General features: G+C 34.8%; 2 protein-coding genes and 1 pseudogene across 3 annotated transcripts in view; 2 read left to right on the top strand and 1 right to left on the bottom strand.

Annotated features, from left to right (window-relative positions):
• LOC141339253 (guanine nucleotide-binding protein subunit alpha-11-like) overlaps positions 1-7,864 on the bottom strand; it is a 38,394-nt gene extending 30,530 nt beyond the window's left edge. For both annotated transcript variants that reach the window (XM_073844884.1, XM_073844885.1), the window contains exon 1: positions 6,970-7,864. In XM_073844884.1, coding sequence (XP_073700985.1) covers positions 6,970-7,105 — 136 coding nt within the window. In that variant the 5' untranslated portion in view covers positions 7,106-7,864. The remainder of the gene's footprint in view (positions 1-6,969) is intronic.
• Positions 7,856-15,176, top strand: LOC141338102 (guanine nucleotide-binding protein G(q) subunit alpha-like). The gene is made up of 6 exons (XM_073843665.1): positions 7,856-7,876; positions 12,782-12,933; positions 13,121-13,249; positions 13,506-13,635; positions 14,478-14,631; positions 14,747-15,176. The coding sequence occupies exons 1-6, from the start codon at positions 7,856-7,858 to the stop codon at positions 14,947-14,949; spliced, it is 789 nt and encodes a 262-aa protein (XP_073699766.1). The 3' UTR covers positions 14,950-15,176.
• Positions 15,177-19,326: 4,150 nt separating this feature from the next.
• Positions 19,327-24,921, top strand: LOC141338103 (guanine nucleotide-binding protein subunit alpha-15-like; annotated as a pseudogene).
• Positions 24,922-26,271: the final 1,350 nt, after the last annotated feature.

Raw genomic sequence — 26,271 nt, forward strand, 5'->3', positions numbered from 1 at the left:
TCACACTGTATCTTCAGTTCCTCAACCACAGAACAAAACATAGCTTATACTTGCTGGGCTGCAAGAACTGAACTGTCAAAATCATACAAATTTGATGAATGAAAATAGCTGACAATGAATGGCAAAAAGGATTTGGGGAGTCTGTGCTCGCTTCTTGCAACGTTCATATCTAGGGATGCACAATATATTGGTATCAAACCGGTTATCGGATGATATTTCAGCTATTCATTCTATTTAGAGTACCTTCATCTTTAGCAAATTTCAGACTGAAATCAATTTTTTGTTATGGAACTTTATTAGTTCACAAGTTTTGTTATCGGCTAAAACATGAAAATGAACCAGCCCAAAGTTCAATCTCTAATTTGTAGGTTTCCCCTGAAATTTTTGCATGTATAGTCTACTTTTAATACATTTTATTTAGTGCTGTAAAAATTGATTAATCGCATCCTAAATAAAAATAGAAAAATGTGAAAAAAATCAATTAGTTAGGTCTGTGAATGAATAACATATCGGTACCATATCGGTTATCGGAAGACAGAGTATTTTTTTTAATTTATCTGAAGACATAGGATGTTAAGTATATATACTTAAAGGGGTAGTTCACTTTCAGAACAAAAATTTACAGGTAATGTACTCACCCCCTTGTCATCCAAGATGTTCATGTCTGTTTTTTTCCAGTTGTAAAGAAATGGTGTTTTTTGAGGAAAACATTTCAGGATTTCTCTCCATATAATGGACTTCTATGGTGCCCCCGAGTCTGAACTTCAAAAATGCAGTTCAAATGCAGCTTCAAAGGGCTCTAAATGATCTCATCTGAGGAAGAAGCATCTTATCTAACAAAACGATCGGTTATTTTCTAAAACCTTTGCAATTTATGTGCTTTTAATCTCAAACGCTCGCCCTGCCGAACTAGACAAGACGAGCATTTGAGGTTAAAAAGTATATAAATTGTAATTTTTTTTTTTTTTTTTTGAAAATAACCCATCGTTTTGTTAGATAAGACCCTTGTTACCTCATCTGTGATCGTATAGAGCCCTTTGAAGCTGCATTTTTGAAGTTCAAACTCGGGGGCACCATAGAAGTCCATCATATATAGAGAAATTCTGAAATGTTTTACTCAAAAAACATCATTTCTTTACGACTGAAGAAAGAAGACATGAACATCTTGGATGACAAGGGGGTGAGGACATTATCTGTACATTTTGGTTCTGAAAGTGAACTACTCCTTTAAGTAAATATACTTTAAGCATTTCACAACTTTTATTATATGCTAAACCATAAAAAATAATTATCAGCCCAAAATTCAATATCAAATTTTTAGGTTTCCCCTGAAATATTTGCATGCATAGTCTACTTTTAATATATTTTATTTTGTGCTGTAAAAATCGATTAATCACATCCAAAATAAAAATAGAAAAATGTTAAATGTGTGAAAAATCAATTAGGTCTGTGAATGAATAATATATCGGTTATCAGATGACAGAATATTTTTAATTTATCTGAAGACATTGGATCTTTAAGTATATATACCTTTAAGCATGTCACAACTTTTACAATGGGCTAAAACATGAAAATAATTACCAGCCCAAAGTTCAATATCTAATTTTAATGCTTCCCCTGAAAGATTTTATTTTTTGTTGTAAAAGCGATGAATCACATTCAAAATAATAGTAGAAAAATGTTTAAAAATGAGAAGTCAATTAGGTCTGTGAATGAAAATTATATATCGGTAGCATATCGGTTATCGGATGACAGAATATTTTTAATTTATCTGAAGACATTGGATCTTTAAGTATATACCTTTAAGCATGTCACAACTTTTACAATTGGCTAAAACATGAAAATAATTACCATCCCAAAGTTCAATATCTAATTTTAATGCTTCCCCTGAAAGATTTTATTTTTTGTTGTAAAAGCGATGAATCACATTCAAAATAATAGTAGAAAAATGTTTAAAAATGAGAAGTCAATTAGGTCTGTGAATGAAAATTATATATCGGTAGCATATCGGTAATCGGATGACAGAATATTTTTAAGTTATCTGAAGACATTGGATATTTAAGTATATATACTTACGTAAACATACTTTCAGCATTTTACAACTTTTATTATCGGCTAAAACGTGAAAATAATGATCCAGCCCAAAGTTCAATATCAAATTTGTAGGTTTCCCCTGAAATTTTTGCATGTATAGTCTACTTTTAATACATTTTATTTTGTGCTGTAAAATCGATTAATCACAATTAATCGAATTCCAAAATAAATTGAAAAATTGAAAAAAGTTAAAAATGTGAAAAATAAATTAGTTAGGTCTGTGAATGAAAATTATATATTAGTACCATATCGGTTATCGGATGACAGAATATTTTTCAGTTATCTGAAGACATTGGATATTTAAGTATATATACACTTACGTAAACATACTTTCAGCATGTCACAACTTTTATTATCGGCTAAAACATGAAAATAATGAACCAGCCCAAAGTTCAATATCAAATTTGTAGGTTTCCCCTGAAACTTCTAATATCATCTAAAACATTAAAATAATTACAAACTATTTCTATCTCAATTTTATTTACATACATTTTTGCAATTTTGCCATGTATGTAATGTACTTTTAATACATTTTATTTAAAAATATATATACAGAAGTCAAAAATGTTGAAAAAAATTAATCTGTGAATTAATTATAGATTACCATATTGGTTATTGGATGACAGAATATATTTAATTTGTCTGAAGATATCGGATATTTAAGTATCAAGTAAGACTTGTAAAGTCAATCTTTAGCAAATCTCAAAATTCATAACCATTTTGCTTAGAGGGAGAAACAATGTATATCAATGCTGTGATTCGAAATTTCATTTAAAGCTACTTCATTACCTGAAAATAATTTTTGGTCCGCATTTTAATATAAGCTCATCCCTCCCTGCACACAATGCAAGTCATACATTTAATTTTAAACTACTGAAAGTAACTAAACTGGTTATCATTAATGCTATACAATTAATGCTAATTGGTTACTTATTATTACTACCAGTAAATATATTTTTACGTTTCCTGATAAACGAACCTTGGGAGTTTTGACAACTTTGCAGGAATGTTTTATTAAAGCAATAACCTAATGAAAGTAAAAAATATGTGACCCTGGACCACAAAACCAGTCTTAAGTCGCTGGGGTATATTTGTAGCAATAGCCAAAAATACATGGTATGGGTCAAAATTATTGATTTTTCTTTTATGTCAAAAATCATTAGGAAATTAAGTAAAGATCATGTTCCATGAAGATTTTTTGTAAAATTCCTACTGTAAACCTATCAAAATGTAACTTTTGATTAGTAATATGCATTAAGAACTTAATTTGGACAACTTTAAAGGTGATTTTCTCAGTATTTTGATTTTTTTGCACCCTTAGATTCCAGATTTTCCAATAGATGTATCTCGGCCAAATATTGTCCTATCCTAACAAACCATACATCAATAGAAAGCTTATTTATTGAGCTTTCATGTGATGTATATATCTCAGTTTTGTAAAATTTTACCTTATGACTGGTTTTGTGGTCCAGGGTCACATATGGAATTCACGTATAACAGAAAGTGACGTGATCAGAAAACAGGTTGGAATACAGAAGATAAACACCTTCTAGAGTTTGAACAAAGATCGAGCTCCAAAAAAAAATGTTGAGGATCACATGCAGCACACTCTTCCAACACACTACTTTGGAAGGAAGCTACATCATGACAGGAAAGATAGTCACGCTAAGTTAATCAAATATTCAGAGAGAGGGCAAAGGCTACAAATAAGACAAGCTTATTTAACCAAGCTTTAAGAATCCGGTTTAACCAGACGTCCAAAACAATCGTTTTTCTTGGAATAACCTTGGGGGACGGAAGTCAAAGCGTTTGAGAACTTCTGCAGAACACCACAAAGAACATTACAAACCTCAAAAACGACTGGAATTACAAGAATAAACACAAGGCTTCTGCAGGTTTCACGGTGGTTAATTTAAGACCTTTTTAAAAGCAAATAAAGATTTGAAAGAATAAACTGAAGTGAATGCAATACATCAATAACTTGCTGAAAGGTAAATGTCTAGGGAGCAAACAAAGAGTTGTTTTAGAAACAATTCAATGTTTGAAAATGCAACTTCCAACCTATTAATTTGACAAAAAAAAAAAAAAAAGCTTCCACCAGAATATAGCAGAATTTCTTCAGTATTTCTGGCTTGCTTTGTCTTAATGTCTTAAATCAAGATACAGTAACTTGAGAAGCAAAATGAGATAAGATAAGAAGATAAGTTTCTGTGAAACTGGTCAAAATGAAGTTTGTCAATGGGCTCATGAACTTCGTTTAAGCATAAACTCACTTTATTTTGCTCGATTTCTCAAATAAACATCTTGATTTAAAGAGACAGTTCACCCAAAAATAAAAAATTACCTAATGATTTACTCACCCTCAAGCCATCCTAGGTGTATATGACTTTCTTCTTTCAGACGGATACAATCGAAATAATATTAAAAAATGTCCAATCTTCCAACCTTTATAATGGCAGTCGTGATTCAATAGCCCAATAAAGCGCATCCATCCATCATAAAAGTATTCCACATTCCTCCAGTGGGTTAATAAAGGCCTCCTGAAACAAACTGATGTGTTTGTGTAAGAAAAATATCCATGTTTAAAACTTTATAAACCATAATCTTTAGCTTCAACGTAAGACAGTTAGCAAAACTAGAGATTATAGTTAAAGTTCTAAATATGTATATTTTTCTTACACAAACAGCTTCAGAAGGCCTATATTAACCCTCTGGAGCATTGTGGAGCACTTTTTATGATGGATAGACACACTTTATTACGCTTTAAAATCTCAACACCCATTCACTGCCGTTATAAAGAGCCAGGACATTTTTTAAATATGACTCAGATTGCATTTGTCTAAAAGAAGAAAGTCATATACACCTAGGATGGCTTGAGGGTGAAAATATCATGAGTTAACTTTCATTTTTGGGTGAAATATGCAAGGCAACATTTAATGCCACGACTACGAGTTTAAGACTTTCTGCTCTTATTTAAGATCTCTGTAAGACCTTCATTTGTGGAAATAAGACCTGTAGAAGCGTATTGAGAATGTGAGCCCATAAGTCCTAAGCGGTGACAACTTCCCCTCAGCTTTCAGACGGAGTGGTCGAGCTAGAAGCAGAGAGTTAACAGCACTCGTTGGTCACGCAAGGCCTTCTTCCTCCACCGAGGCGTATCTTATTGCTGTCTTTCCTCTGCGAGTCTGGGCACAAAGGCTGGTTGTGTTGCACGAGCTTTCTAAGGACATGCGTTCTGTGAAGCGCTTTTATGGGTCAGCCCACACTACACAACAAGGCCCCGTGACCGTGTCTGTTCGTCTACGCAATTTGAGGATCCCTCTCTGACCAAATCCACCGTTTCTTAACAGCGACTTGGCTGGATGAGCCGTCTTTGCCATTTTTGAGAACAGGATTGGTTTGTAAAACCACAACCTGGTCAGAGCAGGTTTCATTGTCGATGTTGGCGCTTCGTGGTCAAGGATCAGTTAAAGAGACGCAACCAGAACAGATAAAATCTGGACCTTTGTTGACTTCACCAGTCATAAACTGGGATGCAAACACGGTCCTAAATAGATTTTGCAACCCGAGTTTCAAATTAAGCCTCTGATTTAATTATTTTCATAGTTACTGCATCTCTCCGATCTGAGAACAATGTAAGGATGCCTGTTATGAAACGCTCCACGCTACTGAAATATTCAGATACAATCTCTCAGGCTTAAATTGCTGACAATCTAGCTTTGCTTACAGCCACAAATGAGCTAATGGCTCTGACACCAAAACGAAAGCAAAGAGCAGCCTAATGGTCAGATTACGAGATGAATGTAAACTGACACTAGTGCAACTCAAAGACTCTTTAAAACACTTACTAATGTTCATTGATAATAAATTAACATGGAGACTTACAGTAACAGTTTAACGGGTGGGAAAAAAAAAATTTATTCTTGACAAAAAAATAATAATAATAATAATAAATTCTTAGAGCATTCATGTTTGATTCTTAGAGTTCCCATACTTATTGACCAATTAATTTCAATGACTTTTCCAGTCATTTCATAATATACTATAGTTTTTTAAAACCACTTTACAATAATATTAATATAAAATATAAAAAAAAATTCAATACACATTTTCCTATGTAGCAGAGCAAAATTATTATTTTTTTTATATTTTTCAAAAAGTTAAAACATTTTCCCCATATTGGAAAGATATCTTTACTACACATTTTTTAAACGTCTAGAATACTTTTCCCCATGTAACAGTAAAAAACATTAAAAAGAAAAAATAACAAATACATTCACTATAGCATATTTCATCACATTAATGTTCCCTATGATAATTTTTTTTGCAAAAATATGTTGTAAAATATCCAAAAACACAATGCAGATAACACGCAAATTATGACACATATTTTTATAAATATTTTAAAGGATTTCAAATATTCCCCCACATAACCAAGCAATTAATAAATAAATAAAACATTAGATATTGTAAAGATATTTGTAAAAAAAAAATATTTATATATTTAATATTTATAGAACAAATCTTTTACGTAATATTCCATGAAATTCCCCTATCTTTCCACGACGGTTGAAAAGGCATATTTTCATTAGAACTGTCTACATTAAGATAACCATCTCACCAGCATTCCTTTTAGTTTTTTTGACATGTTTACAAACTGAACAATCCTAAAAATATAACGTGCATAGCCTAACACTTGAATTACACAAAGTGAAATCATGCACACGAATGACACAACTAGTGAAAGCAACACTTGTATTTCGACTTGAACAGCATGTCAGCATCACTATGCATTAGCAATATGCGTTTATGTCAAAGCCCATGCATCCCTCGGCCATAATTGACGGTCGCAGCAGCTGTCAGCGATGCACTTACCCAGTAAGAGGAGTTTGAGCTCTCGTCTCGCATCTCGTTTGTCTCTCCTGAGCTGCTTGTCGATCTCGGCGTTGATTCTTTTGGACTCCTTCGCCTCTTCACTCATGCAACAGGCCATCATGGACTCCAGAGTCATCACCACAGCGTTTAGAGATCCCAACCCTGATCTGACACACTTTTACGGCCCACTTCCCTTTGCAACCGCGTCGAAAGAGGAACAGGATGGATTTGGGGGAATGTCGTTTAAAAATGCAGCAGGATGCCTTATGGTAGACGCAAATCGATGAAGCCGAAGAGACCCCAGCCTGCTCATACAAACGGATCTATCAGACAAGGCCAAAGACTGGATGAGATTGGAGGCCAGATGTGAATCTTAAAGATCTCCCCTGCTATCAGACCCGCTCAAGTCCTGTTTTTAGAAGCTGTAATGACTACCAACCAGAGTCCCGGAGGGACAAACTAGCCTGCCACGACATCCGTGCTGTCCTTTGCTGTCTCGCTAAGCTAACCGCCCCAGTGCCCAGACTCACCGCAACACTGTCCATCAGCTGCCCGGATCTCTAGCTAACACACGGCGACAGGTGGCAGAAGACAGCCATATGCGCTTTTGTACATATAACACCGACTACAGTGCAGACCTTTGATTCTGAGCATCCAAAACCCGAAAAGTTAATTAGCTAAGCGCACTAACTAGCTTAATTGGGTGGGCTAAACAGCTAGCTAGCCGGAATCTTTATTTACACTCCAGGCGCTGATTTCACCGCTCATTTCTTTGCATCCGTTTGGCCTTCAAGACTATTTAAAGCCGAAAATTCGCCGAAAGAAAATGACACAGGTGTGGGCTCCCCAAATAAAAAAAGATTCGACGGAGTGAAAAAATTTCCAGATGATCGCACCGTCCAGTCCGGTGTGAGTCGCACACAAACCTGGAGCTGCGACAGCTGGAAAATGGAGCGTGAGTGACAGGGCGCCGAGCCAATCGGAGGAGGAAGCGCACAATGGGGCGGGGTAAGGAATGAGGCAAGGTTGGTGGAGGAACGGCTGTGGAGCTCACGGGGCGTGTCTCGCCACAAACCCTGCTATTCGACTGAATGGACAACGCCCATTCCTAGTCAAACATATCTGGAGAAGTCCTATCCTCTCTGTGTTTTTAATAAAACACCTTTGATAGTTTAATATCATACATAAAACATTTTTTACAGATTATTACTAAAGCTATTCACACACAAGTGGCATTTCTGTTTCGTTTATAGCTGAAGTGATTTGAGAGCTGTGTTATCAATAAACTAAGAGAGAATTAACGTGCAGATTTGGAGGTGATTCCTAACTCTTTATCGACACCGTGTGGAAGGAAAAAGTCAAAAATTGTTCAAACTTGGTCCAGTATTTTTCCTGGAGCTACTTAAAGGAGTAGTTCACTTTCAGAACAAAACTTAACAGATAATGTACTCAGCCCCTTTTCATCCAAAATGTTGATGTCTTTCTTTTTTCAGTCGTAAAGAAATTATGTTTTTTAAGGAAAACATTTCAGGATTTTTCTCCATATAATGGACTTCTATGGTGCCCCCGAGTTTGAACTTCCGAAATGCAGTTTAAATGCAGCTTCAAAGAGCTTTAAATGATCCCAGCCGAGGAAGAAGGGTCTAATCTAGTGAAACGATCAGTTACTTTTTAAAAAACATTTACAATTTATACAGTACACACAGAGCTAGACAAGATGAGCATTTGAGGTTAAAATATAAATAGAATTTTTTTTTTTTTTTTTGGAATTTTTTTGCTATATAAGACCCTTTTTTCCTCGGCTGTGATCGTTTAGATCCCTTTGAAGCTGCATTTTGGAAGTTCAAACTCGGGGGCACCATAGAAGTCCATTATATGGAGAGAAATCCTGAAATGTTTTCCTCAAAAAACATAATTTCCTTACGACTGAAGAAAGAAAGACATGAACATCTTGGATGACAAGAGGTGAGTACATTATCTGTACATTTTTGTTCTGAAAGTGAACTACTCCTTTAAAAGTTAGTACTCATAGTTGCTAGTTACTATTGTACGTTCGTTTTTACTCATTCCGTGAACACGGAAAGACTGACGCAGAAGAGATTAAAAATGTTGAATTAAGTCGTTATTTTTGTTTTCTTTGCACACAAAAGGTATTCTCATAGCTTCTAACATTACTGTTGAACCCTTGATGTCCCTTGGATTGTTTTAACGCTGTCCTTACTATCTTTCAGGGTCCTGAATGTGTCAATTGCATTGTTGTCTATGCAGGGTCAGAAAGCTGTCGGATTTCATCAAAAATATCTTAATTTGTGTTCTGAAGATGAACGAAGATCTTACGGGTTTGCAGTGACATGAGGGTGAGAAGTTAATGACAGAATTGTTATTTTTAGGGTGAACTATTCTATACTAGTTAATCTTTAGCAAATCTTAAAGTTTATGGGCCATTTTACAGAATTGGTCCAAAGTCAGAGTTGGAAACGTCTTGTTGTGTATGTATACAAAAAGTATAAAATCCAATGTGCACATTTCTAGTAATTCTGCCATTAATTCTTATTTTTTATTTTCAGAAAGTTTTGGAATATTTGGCTTCTCTCCAAATTTGTCACTACCAAAACACATTAATTTATAATTTAATGAGAAGGGTTATATTGACCTATTAAGATTTTGCTTACATCCACATTGTAAGATATATTTTTGCTATTTTATAAAAAAAAAAAAATCAGAGGTAAATGAATAACAATTACATTTTTAACTATATCTCAATTTGAATTTATATGATTTGTTATATTTTGAATCTGATTTTGTTTTTAAAAGGCAAAAAGTTGATCATACTGATTTCAAACTTAAGGATTTATTTGTTTGAATATTTGTTGAATCAAAACTATCATAACATCTTAGTTGTTAATTCAGTAGACTTTATTTTTGACTAAATATCCCATGTTTTAGTAGTGACTGCACATTTTCGGTAGTGACAGTAATGCTTTGGTAGCAACCACATCACATTACAGAATTTTAACTTGCATACTAAAATACTACTAAAACATACTAAAATACAAATAAAAATTGCATAACTGTACTAAATTTTTGTTTATTTCCCCCAGATGTAAGGATTATGTCACTACCAATAGAACAACACCAAAAAAAAACTAAAGTTCAGTTCAGTTCTTAACAGTTGTATAAATATAAAAACTAGATGTTATGGAATAACTATCAATAAAGTGTGCTTAATTGCAGAAAAAAGGTGTTCGGTAGTGACGTTCCTTAAAGTTACACACAGATTTTTCAGACTTTTGAACACATTTACCTTAAAATGATGGAACCTATCAATTCACCATAGCTATGAGAGAGAGGGACGCATGAATATTTCCTGATCATAAATGTAGGGGTGTAGTTAACATCAGTCTCAGCCAATAGACTAAAACATACACTGTTTCAGTACACTCTTAAAAATAAAGATGCTTCACGATGCCATAGAAGAAACTTTTTCTGTCTAAATGGTTCCATAAAGAACCTTTAACATTTGATGAACCTTTTCATTTCACAAAAGGTTCTTTGTGGTGAAAGAAGGTTCTTCAGATTATAAAAGGGTTAGAAAGAGATGGTTCTTTAAAGAACCAAAAATGATTTTCTATGGCATTGCTGTGAAGAACCTTTTAAAGCACCTTTATTCTTAAGAGCAAATGCAGGACACATTTTACACATTAAGTTTCATTATTTACAAAGAAAAAAAAAAAAAATATATATATATATATATATATATATATATATTAAAAAGACACTTTGAAAAACAACAATGGAAAAAAAATACATCAAAAAAATCATTTGCATAAGTTGAATTTTAGCGGTTAGGGTTCGGGATAGCAAAATATTATTGTGGGTTTCAATAGATTTGAATACTTAAATGCTTTTTAAATGTGTTTTTTAGTTGTGGGACAGCAGTTTGCACCAATTCTAAAGAATGGCCCTTATATCCATTTTTCTTGCTGTCTATCATAATGTTCTAATGCCAAATTTCATCCTATAGTCGCTAGTTGCTACGTCGGCACTTGACTAGTATCTGTACCAGGGGCTCAAAATATGAGGTTGGGCCCCCCTACCACACCAAAGCAGATCTCTGGGGGCCCCTAAAGGGCATGGGCCCTTAGAATCGTCCTAACTTTCCCCCCCTTAGCGGCGCCCCTGATCTGTACTGTTGTTGGTAACAGATTCAGTTGTCAGTCATATTCTTTTCCCTTCTATTACATCTTAAAATAATTTTAAAAAATGTAAAGTTTACCGATACAGATTTTTGACAACAACGCTTATAAAGGACTTTTCAGCATAAAACAAAACATACTGTTATGTTAAGTACTATCATCATTTGTTTCAAACTAAATAAAATACAGGTTGAGCCACTATCTGATTCAGAAGAAGACATGAAATAAGACAGAAGGGAAGTAGGAAACATTTAGGGACAAATCCAGGCCTGATATGCAGATCAAACAGTAAAGTGGATGAGACAGAGAAAAAAGTGGATCCATTGCTTTGAGGATGTGACATCACTCACTAGCTTTTCTCAGCAAGAACGACTAATTTCTGGAGGAGACTTTCAACGAATCCTTTTAATAAAAAACTCAACAGTTTGATGACATCTGGTGGAAGGAGAAGGAACTGCAGACCATAAGAAAAAAGAGATCTGTTTAAAACGCCTAATGGTCAAATATAAAGATAAGAAGGGATAGCCTTACCCCATCTTACCCTAAATGTACATTTCATATCAATTTCAACTATTTGCAGCATGATTCCCTATGGGAAAAAACGATACAGTTTAAGCAATACTTTGGACGACCTTTTGTGACAACATGCCCCAATAGCGGTGCTATAAGTAATAGCGACCACTAATGGGAACCTGCTTATAATGGACTTTTCTGCTGAATATATTTTTTTATTTGTAAAGTAAAATAAATATAAGCGTACTAAACCATTAGCCACTTTAAAACATTTTTGTCAACAGAAAACAAATAAACTGACAAACAAACAACAGCCAGACCCAATATAAACAACTAGCCCCTTCTACCAAGTAACCTGTTAATTCAACTCAAACAGATAACAAACTACTATGGGCAGCTAAAAAACAGATACTTGCAGAAAAACAAAACCGGTGCTATTCACTTTAAATCGTTTCTAAACTTATTGGTTATCTTCTGCTCTACAACATATCCGGTATTTTATACATAAAAAGCAGACTTTCTGGAAATGTAGGCTGAGCTAGTTTGCCTGCAGTGAACGAATGTGACGCAGTTGTTAGAAAACTGTTTGGGAAAACTCCGTCAAGGTGGCACATAGGCTACACTGTTTATTTGAGGGAAGATGGATATTGTTTCCATCTTCCCTGAAATAAAGTTTGACGACTGAAGGTGAGTGATACTCTTTGTTTACTTTTTTAATCGTTGTTTAATACGGCGATCATGTATGTCTGACTGTTTGTTTGTTGTACGTTGAATAACTTAAACTACTGCATTACAATCAGAGATGTCTATTTTTTATTATAAAGTTGTAGTTACTTTCCATACTATTAGCGGTTGAGCTTATTTACTTAATATAGCCTATCACATAAGCAAGCTATACCTGAATACCCTGATTTCGACAGTAATATCGTTTTAATTTTACAATTAAATGTGTAATTAATATCTGATAATATTATAAAATTATTTTAAAACAACCATTTTTATTAATTAAATAAAATTATTAATATATTTTAAGGCATGTTTGCACTTATTTAAAAAAGATTTTTATTAGTAAAAAAGACGTTGTCGGTCTATAATATCCATAGATTTATGCTCAGTGGCTCCAGGATCTGTGCATACATGAGATATCGCAACTGCAGAGATGTTATGTAGAGGCTATTCGTCATCTATGGGCAGACAAAGGCATCATGGAGTGCTACAAACACAAAAGAGAGTATCAACTAGACTCCACTAAGTAGTAAATACCTGTCTTTTACTTACCTTTAACCTTTTCTGATTTCCTGATGCCACTGACAATTCATGTGACCAAAGTTATGCAAATAAATCCTTCATATGCGATTGTACTACACATGGTATTGTTTTTCATCAAAGTGATGATATTACTAATAATAACAATGATAATAACATTTTTTTTTTTTTTGAAGCTTTATTGATAACTTGGACCGCATTGCAGCAGAAGACTACATCCCTACACAACAAGATATTCTCCGTGTCCGAAAACCCACCACTGGCATCATAGAACATAGCATTAGTATACAGAAGATCATTCTCAGGTATTTCAGTGAACAACCAAACCTATTAACAATGTAGATTTTGCTGCCATTTAAAGTGATGTCCCGATTCTGTCATCATTTACTCTAAACCAAATGTTAGATGAAATCAAGGTTGAGCCACTATCTGATTCAGAACAGGACATTATGAAATATGACAGAAATGAAGGAGAAAAAGATTTTAGGGACAAATCTGGGCCAGATAAAAATTAAATAGAAAAGTGGGTGAGAACTTCAACTTAATTTCTGGTCTTTTCAGGATTGTGGATGTCGGGGGTCATAAATCAGAGAGAAGGAAGTGGATCCATTGCTTTGAAGATGTGACATCGGTCATATTTGTAGCTTCTCTCAGCGAGTATGACCAAGTTTTGTTGGAGAATAACATGGAGGTAAGTTTTCTCTGTCCATCATTGGTGGCCAAAAGAAAGAATAAAATACCCAGATGACCTACTACATATCCCACAATGCTGTGTACTCAGCTGGCATCTTTTTCAACTTGATTAGACTGCGAAACCTACAGGCATTTTTACAGCATAACCCTTTATAACTATTTAACATCTGAGATGGCATATGTGACCCTGGACCACAAAACCTTAAGTCTTAAGTCGCTGGGGTATATTTGTAGCAATAGCCAAAAATACATTGTATGGGTCAAAATTATCGATTTTTCTTTTATGCCAAAAATCATTAGCATATTAAGTAAAGGTCATGTTCCATGAAGATATTTTGTCAATTTTCTACCATAAATATATCAAAACTTGATTTTTGATTAGTAATATGCATTGCTAAGAACTTCATTTGGACAACTTTAACGGCAATTTTCTCAATATTTAGATTTTTTTGCACCCTAGATTCCAGGTTTTCAAATAGTTGCATCTCAGACAAACGTTGTCCTATTTTAACAAACAATATATCAATGGAAAGCTTATTTACTCAGCTTTCAGATGATGTAAGAATCTCAATTTCGACAAATTTACACTTATGACTGGTTTTGTGGTCCAGGGTCACATATATGAGGTGGCAATCTTAGTTTTTATTATTATTATTATTATTATTATTATTATTCAGCAAGCTGTGAACACAGCCACACTCTGAATTTATAATAACATACTATAATAGCACAGTACTAATACAGTACCTCTTATATCGGTTTGCTCTTATGTCTCCTGCCCTTCTTATGTAATGTTAATAAATATGTTAATTTGTGTAATCTAACTCTCTTTGGCTCCAGAACCGTATGAAAGAGAGTTTGGAGCTGTTCAACACCATCATCCACGCACCATGGTTTGCGAATTCCTCCATCATCCTCTTTCTGAACAAAATGGACATCCTGGCCGAGAAGATTCAGTTCTCTGATCTAAAAACATACTTTCCTCAATTTGAAGGTAGTCCAAGGTAGTGCACATTAAAAGTTAAAAGCAGCGTTATGTGTGTGATCTCTTATTTAACAACTGATTTGTTCTTCCATCCCTTTTCTTTGTGGTTTGGCACCACCTTCAGGCAAACGTAGGGATGTTCATGATGCCATGCTGTTCATCAGAAGTTTATATGATCGAAAAGTGATTTCCTACGAGGAAAAGTACTCCAAAAGCATATACTGTCACTTCATCTGTGCAACGGACACCACAGAAACCCGTAAACTCTTTAATGACATTAAAGACCGCATCATCAGTGGGGGCCTAAATGAGTATCAAATGCTGTAAAAAAAAACCAGATCCACCTTCAGTTTTACGCAGCATTAGACTGTATTATCTCAATGGCAATCCATCTGCTCTCAAAGACACTACTATTTTATAAAGCCTTTTAATTGTATTTAATATTTTTAAAAAGTCTAGGCTTGTTGCTATTGTACTTCAATGAATATTTCCCAGGGAAAGCAAATTTTTTTAAACCTGTAAAGGCATGTGCCTTAAAGTCTTGTTTAAAAAAAAACACTTTGTGATTGTATTAAGGTTATAAATAAGTATCATTATTAGCAAAATATGTATCATATACTTTTGCTGGTCACAAATCTGTAATAATCCAAAAGCCAATGGAAAAATCATATTTCACTATACATATATATATATATATATATATATATGCCTTCTATACAGGCATATGAATATGTGCATATTTCATTATTGGAGCATGTTTTAAGGATCATTCAATTAACAACACAGTATTAAGGGTATTTCAAGGGTATATATACTTTTGAAAAGGGTTATTTTTTAGGAATGTAGTTTTTTAGCTATGTGGAGTTTATATGTAATACAGGTCCTTCTCAAAAAATTAGCATATTGTGATAAAGTTCATTATTTTCTGTAATGTACTGATAAACATTAGACTTTCATATATTTTAGATTCATTACACGCAACTGAAGTAGTTCAAGCCTTTTATTGTTTTAATATTGATGATTTTGGCATACAGCTCATGAAAACCCAAAATTCCTATCTCAAAAAATTAGCAATTTCATCCGACCAATAAAAGAAAAGTGTTTTTAATACAAAAAAAGTCAACCTTCAAATAATTATGTTCAGTTATGCACTCAATACGGGAATCCTTTTGCAGAAATGACTGCTTCAATGCGGCGTGGCATGGAGGCAATCAGCCTGTGGCACTGCTGAGGTGTTATGGAGGCCCAGGATGCTTCGATAGCGGCCTTAAGCTCATCCAGAGTGTTGGGTCTTGCGTCTCTCAACTTTCTCTTCACAATATCCCACAGATTCTCTATGGGGTTCAGGTCAGGAGAGTTGAGCACAGTAATACCATGGTCAGTAAACCATTTACCAGTGGTTTTGGCACTGTGAGCAGGTGCCAGGTCGTGCTGAAAAATGAAATCTTCATCTCCATAAAGCTTTTCAGCAGATGGAAGCATGAAGTGCTCCAAAATCTCCTGATAGCTAGCTGCATTGACCCTGCCCTTGATAAAACACAGTGGACCAACACCAGCAGCTGACATGGCACCCCAGACCATCACTGACTGTGGGTACTTGACACTGGACTTCAGGCATTTTGGCATTTCCCTCTCCCCAGTCTTCCTCCAGACTCTGGCACCTTGATTTCCGAATGACATGCGAAATTTGCTTTCATCCGAAAAAAGTACTTTGGTCCACTGAGCAACAGTCCAGTGCTGCTTCTCTGTAGCCCAGGTCAGGCGCTTCTGCCGCTGTTTCTGGTTCAAAAGTGGCTTGACCTGGCGCCTGTACACGGTGGCTCTGGATGTTTCTACTCCAGACTCAGTCCACTGGTTCCGCAGGTCCCCCAAGGTCTGGAATCGGTCCTTCTCCACAATCTTCCTCAGGGTCCGGTCACCTCTTCTCGTTGTGCAGCGTTTTCTGCCACACTTTTTCCTTCCTACAGACTTCCCACTGAGGTGCCTTGATACAGCACTCTGGGAACAGCCTATTCGTTCAGAAATTTCTTTCTGTGTCTTACCCTCTTGCTTGAGGGTGTCAATGATGGCCTTCTGGACAGCAGTCAGGTCGGCAGTCTTACCCATGATTGCGGTTTTGAGTAATGAACCAGGCTGGGAGTTTTTAAAAGCCTCAGGAATCTTTTGCAGGTGTTTAGAGTTAATTAGTTGATTCAGATGATTAGGTTAATAGCACGTTTAGAGAACCTTTTCATGATATGCTAATTTTTTGAGATAGGAATTTTGGGTTTTCATGAGCTATATGCCAAAATCATCAATATTAAAACAATAAAAGGCTTGAACTACTTCAGTTGTGTGTAATGAATCTAAAATATATGAAAGTCTAATGTTTATCAGTACATTACAGAAAATAATGAACTTTATCACAATATGCTAATTTTTTGAGAAGGACCTGTATATATGTATTGTGTGTGTGTGTGTGTGTGTGTGTGTGTGTGTGTGTGTGTGTGTGTGTGTGTGTGTGTGTGTGTGTGTGTGTATAAATATATATGAATCTAAATCGGCAAAAATTGTTCCACCAAAATAAGAGGGATCATACGAAATGCATGTAATTTATTTTAAGGTACAGACCTGAATAAGATATTTCACATAAATATGTTTACATATAGTCCAGAAGAGAAAATAATAGTTGAATTTATAAAAATGACCTTGTTCAAAAGTTTACATACGCTTGATTTTTAATCAAGAGCTCAATTTTTTAGGTTTTTCATAATTTTTGTGTATTTGAACCCTTTCCAACAATGACTGTATGCTTTTGAGGTCCATTTTTTCACACTGACGACAACTTAGGGACTCATGTGCAACTACTGAAGAAGGTTTAAACACTTCAAAAAGTAAAGCGATGCATTAAGAGCCAGGGGTGTAAACTTCTGAACACAATGAAGATGTGTACATTTTTCTTATTTTGCCATAAAATTATAGTTTTTTCATTTAGTGCTGCCCTTCAGAAGCTACAGAAGATACATGTTTCCCAGAAAAAAAATTACCCTGAACTTCAAATTCAAAAAGTTTTCACCCCGGCTCTTAATGCATGAGGTTTCCTTCTGGAGCATCAGTGAGTGTTTGAACCTTCTGTAATAGTTGCATATGAGTCCCTTAGTTGTCCTCAGTGTGAAAAAAATGGACCTCAAAATCATACAGTCATTGATAGAAAGGGTTTAAATACACAAAAATGCTGAAAAGCCAAAGAATTTGTGGGACCTTAAGGATTTTTATGAAGAGCAGGGGGCAGTTTAACTGTTCAGGATGAACAAGGGAATCATGAACAACTATCACTGAACAAACAAACAAACAAAAATACAGCTGTGGATCATTCAGGTAACAACAGTATTAAGAAGCAAGTGTATGTAAACTTTTGAACAGGGATATTTGTATAAATTCAACTGTTATTTTCTCCTGTGCACTATATGTAAACATCTTTTATGTGAAATATCTTATTTAGGTCAGTAGTCAATAAAAAATACTAATTAATAAAATAAAGTAAAATACTAAAATTATTAACATTTTATATATTCTGCAGGGGCTATGTAAACTTATGAGCAGAACTGTATGTCATTAAAGCAACAAATGCAAACTTTGATTTGATTCAATAGCCAATAGGTTTTATAAAATGTTAAAATGTATTAAACGCACATCTATTTCATAGAAATAGTAACTAATAACCCTATTAATTACAATCAGTATTACATTTAAAAAATAAAAAGCCACTTGGGTTCTTGTGGGCCAATTCTGGAGGGGGGCATTATATCCCAAAGAGTCTAATTTGATCTTTTTACTTAAAAAAACTATAATCTTACACCACAAATCTAAAAACATTGATCTGTGTTTACAAAGTCCTCATTAACAAATTAACACACAAAAAGTTTAATATAATCAACATAATAGTGTCATATAGACCTTTATTTTTCAGTTGATAAATGATGAAAAAAGTCACTTAAAATAGTTACTAAGCTTGAAGGAATAAAACTTTGCATTGCACTGTCAAAATAAAAAAGTGTCACTGTGGGCGGTACCATTTTGAAAAGTACAATTACCATTAGGTAGACCTACTAATATGTAGAATTTAGGTACTAATTTGTACCTTTAAAGTACTTACATGCAACATTAGGGATAATTCATGGATGTATGTGTACCTTTTGAAAGGGTACCACCCCAGTCACAGTTTTTGTTGCCTACCTTCTTTTTTTTGAGAGTGTGGTTTGCTTCTTTTGTGCAACATACCTGGCAGATTATGCAATAAAGGGACACTTTCTGGAAATGTGACTACTTTGCTTGTAACGAACGTGACGCACTTGACAAAAAAATGTCAAGGTTTGTTGTCTATTTCAAAGAAGATTGATATCGTTTCCCATTTCACGCCGAGGGTTTTTACGAATGAAGGTGAGTGATTGTCGCCTCTGTTAAGTTTTAATTGCTGTTTAACACAGTGGTGTATGTCGGACTGTGTTGCATTAATAGTCATAATGTTCTTTGGTAAAGTTCTTTGCTTGCTTTCTGTGTGTAATTTAGTAGTTTGAATAACGGTGGAAATGAAAGCATTATAATTAGTAACTAAGTTTTTTCAGGTGAGAATACAAAAATATAAACATACATGGCTTTTAAAAACCAATAATTCTTCTTTCTTTCTTTCTTTCTTTTTTGTAATTGTATTTTTTTTTTTTAGAAATGGATATTGCATTTGTTGCCCGTCAAAAAAAAAGGAGGAACGTCAGAGCGAAAAATAATGACATTAACATCCTTACTGAGCAAGAGAAGAGAGAACAGAGCGAAATGATATTGCTTTTATTAGGTGAGATGATTTGCAAGTTTCATTTAAACTTATCCAAATATCCATTTTCCAAGATAGAAGGTAAGAAAGTTGTGAAAAAATATCTGTAGATTTTTTTTTTGTCTCTAAAAGTAAAGCAAACTTAGTCAGGGCTTCGCTAAATAAATTTTGAATGTGTTTTTTTGAATGAATCTTTTCTTGGCTTTTGTTTAGGCATGAGAGAAAGTGGAAAGAAAACATTATGAAGCAGCTGAAAATCAATCATGGAAATGGATACTCGGAAGATGAGAGGCGCTAAACTGGTTTTTCAGAATATCTTCCAAGCAATGAGTGCAATGACAGAGGCCATGAAGACGCTAAAGATTTCCTACTCCAACCCACAGAATGAGGTGATCAAGAGGCCAAGTGTGTTTTTAGAGCCATTTTATATCAACAATCATGTTCACATTCAAAAGGGTGGTGAGATTGGCAAACTAAATGAATAAATCATTAAATAAATAAAAATGTTTTAAGAAAAAATCTAAAAGATTGGATTTCATACTGTAATGTACTAAAGATTTATGCCCAGTGGGTGCAGGAACAGGACATACATCAGATAACAGAGCTGCCGAGAAATCACGCACAGATTATTTGTCACCTATGGGCAGACAAAGGCATTAAGATGTGTTACAGTCGACGCAGAGAGTTTCAGCTACTAGACTCCATTAAGTAGTAAATGTTTTATCTTCTCTTTTCATAAGCAATTCTATCTCACATTGTGTTTTTTATACAAGAGATGATATTATTAATAATAACAAATCTGTTTTTAAAGTTTTATTGAAAACATGGCACGGATTGTAAATGAAGACTACATCCCAACACATCAAGATATTCTGTGTATCCGATCTCCCACTGACAGCATCACAGAGCAGTGCATTAGTTTTGAGAAGGCGACTCTCAGGTATTGCAATTGATCAACCAAACCTATTAACATTGTAAGTTATGCTTGAAATTTAAAAGGGACCGTTTTAAATAGCATCGAAATGAGACAACTAAACTTGATTTTTGGCTTGTCTGTCTTTCAAAGGTTTGTCGAAGTCAGTGGACAGAGAGGACTGAGAAGGAAGTGGATTCACTACTTCGACAATGTGACGTCGCTCATATTTTTGGCTTCTCTCAGTGAGTACGACCAATATCTGGAGGAGAATAACAAGGATGTAAGTTACTGCCGCTCTCTATATCTAAAATCATTTTCAAGAAAAGTCAGTTTACCATGTGGCCATATTCCGATGTTTCTTCAGAAGCTATTTTTGCTATTGCTTGCCACATTTTTTCACATCAATATTGAAACTAAGCTATATATAAAGTTTTCACCAGTTTCAACTTAAAAACGTAAGTTTAGCAGCTGCCTTAAAATGTTAAGTTAAATCAACTTAAGTAATTTAAACTCACAAGTTGTATCAACTAATTTTGATTGTAATAAGTTAAAATGACTTGTAGTTTTAAGCTGATTTAACTTAAAAACTTAAGGCAGCTGCTGAACTTAGGTTTTTAAGTATAATCTGGTGAAAACTTTTTACAGTGTACCTGATCTCATGACAAAAACATACCTGTGGGAACTTTTTGGACATAACACGAAATACGTACACTGTAAAAAAAAAGAAGTTGATTCAATTTAAAAAAAGTAAGTGTTCATGCTGCCTTAATATTTTAAGTTTAGTCAACATGAAATGTTAAGTTGTACTACACGAAGACGTGGATATTTGAGTTGAGTAAACTTAAAATTTTAAGGAAACACAAACAATTAAATATTTAAGTTGAAACAACTTTTTTTTATACAGTGTACCAATAAGTACATATCACGGCAGTTTCCAACAGAAATGAACACTAGAGGCGGTAAAACAGCGAGCACTTGTAAACGTTTTCGTACACTGTTATGATTACAGCTCCATATGTTTCACTTTCTGGACATAACAAGTTTGATTGGTAGCTCAGCCGGCAAGGAACTGGACTTAGGATGTGGAATCCTTGGGTACAAATCCTGTCAAAAACATACCTCATGATGAAATAGTTGAAAGACGAGAGATCGGAAAACAAGCTAAATCGGCAAGCTTGTGATTGCGTTTTTATGTCACATTTTCTTTTGTTCATACTAGGGCTGTGCAATATATCGAACGATATTGTGAGGCTCGTTTAGTCAATGAAGCCGGTGCTTTGATTAGTAGTAAATCTCCATCACGTGCGTTCCGCTCAGGTTCCGCTGGAGCGGCAATTGATACACAGAGACGTAAATCTCTGACAAGCTACGCCATATCGAGCTTAATATCGCATTTGACTTTTTTTTGCACAAAAAAAATATGTTCAACCCTCATTCTGACTCTGTCTAAAACAATCTGTTTTAAGGGGTGGGTCCTTTAAGGCTTCTCAGTAATCGGTGACTGTTATGATTGGCTAACGTAATTTAATAGTTAACAGCATCAATGCCCTGTCGCTATTGCATGTAAGTGTTTTGACAACATAATAAAAAAAAATTGTCATTTCCAGACAAAGCAATATGAAATAATTTACTTACAGTTTGTGATGCAGCTGCAGTCAAATCTTGTACCTCTTCATCTTTCAACAAAAGTTTCTTTGTACACTTTCCATGACACTGTGCCTCGTTTACAGCGAACACGCATCTGTATGTTGTATCCAGTGTAGACAAGATGGTGGCGGCAGTGATTGTAATTTCTATTTGCTTTTGAAGAAACCCGACACTTGCATTCAAGATAACCACTCAGCCGTAAAGTGACTGAACGCCAGTGGGCGGGTCTTATGATGAAAAGAAGACCAGTCGATGTCTTATGCTGCATTCATGCCATGTCGTATTTCCGAGATGAAAACACGTGACGCTACACAACGCTATCAACGCCAAAGCCCTCACGTGCTCCTGAACTTATAATTACAACTTGTAAACTCGGAATGTTCTGAGAGTTACAACTTAAACCAGTTACAGATGTACCACGTGACCGCCGTCAGGTTCATTATGGTGCTACTGAGGCGCTACCTCTGAGTCCGACAACATGGAAAGCTGTGAGTAAAATGTCATGTGTTTTCACCTCGGAATTACGGTAATTACGACATGGTGTGAAGGCAGCTTTGCTCTGGAGGCAGTGTTTATGTCTTGCACCTCAGATCCAAACGTTGTTTTTGGAGCTTGATTAAATGCTTTGTTTATAATGAGGAGGAGGTTTTTAAAGGTATGAAACTTGCAGGATGTTTTAATGGTACAATTGTGATGCGAACTAGTAAAACCCAACACATGGTGAAATTTTTACCTTTCTGACCAGAACCAGAAAATCAGAGCATATCACACCAGTCCTCAGGTCCTTACACTGGCTTCCAGTTGTGTTTAGGATAGATTTTAAAGTACTTTTACTCATTTATAAAGCACTCAATGGCCTAGGACCTAAATACATTGCAGATATGCTCACTGAATATAAACCTAACAGACAACTCAGATCACTAGGATAGAGTCAGTTAGTAATATCAAGGGTTCACACAAAACAAGGGGAATCCGCTTTTAGCCATTATGCCGCCCGCAGTTGGAATCAGCTTCCAGAAGAGATCAGATGTGCTAATACATTAGCCACATTTAAAAGCAGACTCAAAACTCATCTGTTTAGTTGTGCATTTATTGAATGAGCACTGTGCTACGTCCGAACAGATTGCATTATTTTATGTATAATCATTTTTACTTAAATCAATTTTTAAATAATTTTAAATGTTCTTAAATTCTCTGTTTTTATTGTTGTGATTATTATTATTAATTTTTATGATTTTTATGATATTATAATTTTAATTCCTCTTATGTACAGCACTTTGAATTACCATTGTGTATGAAATGTGCTATATAAATAAACTTGCCTTGCCTTGCCTTTTTTTAGGTTTTGGTACCATATGAAAGCTGGGTTCAAGCCCTTTCCAAAACTTTTTTTTGTTCATAGCTTGAACATAACAAAAGTTATGGCTATCCTAACGTTGGCTGATAGCTACGATTTTCAGGAATGGAATTTTGAGAAAAACAGGTTTTACTTTCACTTCACAGCTTTAACGGTCTGAAACGAGTAAGATCGTTTAAGTGAACAGCTACTTTAGACTGCGTTGTTGCGCTCTTAAGATATTAATATATAAATAACACTTTGCATGCCATAGTTTACACAGGACTGGTGGGGAATGTGCATTGATACACCTTTATTAAGTATGTTACGTGGTTTATTTTAATAGGTTTTTTTTTACAGTCATTTTAACTGTTTTTTGTGGTGTTCAGAGAAATCACCTACACTGTAAAAAGTTTTCACCAGTTTCAACTTAAAAACTTAAGTTTAGCAGCTGCCTTAAAATGTTAAGTTAAATCAACTTAAGTTATTTCAACACACAAGTTAAATCAACTCATTTTTTATTGTTATAAGTTAAAATGACTTGTAGTTTTAAGCTGATTTAACTTAAAATTTTAAGGCAGCTGCTGAACTTAGGTTTTTAAGTTGAATCTGGTGAAAACTTTTTACAGTGTACGCAGCGCATTCTTTAAATAAGAGAAAGACAGTCATTCCTGCTTGCTGAAATAAATCGTTATTTTATGCACTAAACAAGTGAATTTTGCCAAGACATTTTCAGAGATGATAGACAAGATGTTATAGAATAATAACTGAATGAAAACCTAATTTTGACAAAAAGAAATTGACATTCAAACCCTTTTTCGAATTTCCTGAAAATGTCCGAGCGAGACATCCAACAGGTTTTCCCAGATGGCATCACAATTTGATTTCTCATGTCATGACCTCTTTAATACATCAGCATCTTTTTAAATAAGAGTCTATCAACTTAGCAATTCTTGATTTGTCAGTTTTTTTCCCCACTCTTGCAAAAAAGCTCTAGGTTGTTCACATTGTAGGGGGATCTCCTATGTACCATCCATTCAAGTTATTCCACAAGTTTTTTTTTCCTATTTAATTTAGGGCCATTCCAAAATAGTTTAGAATTTTTGTGTAATAATAATAAATCTGTGTACCTTTTCTCCAGAACCAGATGGAAGAGAGTTTGTCGCTGTTCTACACGACCATCCACTCACAGTGGTTTGCTAATTCCTCCATTATCCTCCTGTTAAACAAAACGGACATCCTGACTGAGAAGATTCAGTTCTCAGATCTACAAACATACTTTCCTGAATTTGAAGGTAATCTGGTGCAAATTAAATGAAGCTATGCATTTTCTGTCATACCTGATTAACACTTTCTATTCCTTTCCTCAATGGTTTGGTGCCACCTTCAGGCAAACGTCAGGACGTAGAAGATGCCATGGAGTTTATTAAACAGTTATATGAGCAGAAAACTGTTAGCAAAGAGACAGAAAACAAACAAGTTATTTACCCTCACTTCATCTGTGCCACGGACACAATAAACACCAATGCTATTTTCCACACTGTGAAACGTGCTTCCGTGACAGCGTTATTCCAGCAGTATGAAGTGTTATAATGAGCCCAAAATGCACTTTCACTGACTCATAGACTGCTTTGACCTCCATCTACTGAACATTCAAAGACACTACTGTTTAATAAAGAAAATGCTCAACAGCCAAATAAATCATTCAGTTTTATTTATTTCAATTTAACAATAGAGCTTGCTTGAAAGAAATGTAATAAGGCCTAATGGTTAATTTTTACTACCTTTATTTTGTTAAAAATAAATATTATACATGCTCAAACTTTTGGAGTCCATTTGCAGAAGCAAATCTGATGTTTATTTACAAAGCGATATATGAAGTCAGTCTTATTCAGGTGTAATGTATAAACTCAACATACTGTAAAATAGTAGTAACACTGCCATTCGGAATTTCACTAATGTCAGTAGGGAAGGTAGGTATCAATAATTGGGGCATGCAACAAGACAAAGAACTTAAGAATGATTTACTTTTACTTCATTACTTGAGACAAGACAGATTCAATGCTGTTCATCTCAGAGTTAAATGCTTCAAAAGCATTTACTTTTACTTCGCCCCACGGACACTAAACGCCCTGACTTTCTTTAGCGATGTGACAAACACTGTAAAAAAAAGAGCAGTTTATTATATTTTTTATTATAATTACATATAGTGCCTTGCAAAAGTATTCATACCCCTTAATTTTTTTCACATTTTGTTTTGCAGCGTTATGTTAAACTGCTTTAAATTACGTTTTTTTTTGTTTTTTTTTTTCACATCAATCTACATCTCATACACCATAATGACAAAGCACAAAACAGGTTTGTAACAACTTTGCAAATTTATTAGAAATAAACTGAAAAGATCCCGTTGCATAAGTATTCATACTCTTTTCTGGGACACTCAAAATTTAGCTCAGGAGCATTCATATTGCTTCTAGATGTTACTTCACTTCGAGTGGAGTTAAACTGTGGCAAATTCATTTGAATGAGTATGATTTAGAAAGGCACACACCTCTCAGAAAAGGTCTAACAGCTGAAAATGCATATCAGAGCAAAAACCAAGTCCTGAGGTCAAGATAACTGCCTGTAGAGCTCAGTGACAGACTTGCGTTAAGGCAATGATCTAGGGAAGAGTTCAGAAGAAAATCTGCTGCATTGAAGGTTCACAGAAGCATTATCCATAATGGAAGACGATTGGAACAACTAGGACTCTAGAAAATGTCTGCCAGCCCCCATCCAAGCTGACAGAGCTTGAGAGGTGAAAAGGTGAGGCAAGAATGGCAGCTAATTGCCAAATGCAGATGTGCAAAGCTTGTCACATCATACCCAAAAAGACTTGAAGCTGTAAAGGTGCTTCAACTATGTACTGAGTTAAGGGTATGAATACTTATGCAATGTACTTAT

This window comes from Garra rufa, chromosome 7 (genome assembly GCF_049309525.1).
Source record: "Garra rufa chromosome 7, GarRuf1.0, whole genome shotgun sequence".
NCBI classification, from domain to species: domain Eukaryota; kingdom Metazoa; phylum Chordata; class Actinopteri; order Cypriniformes; family Cyprinidae; genus Garra; species Garra rufa.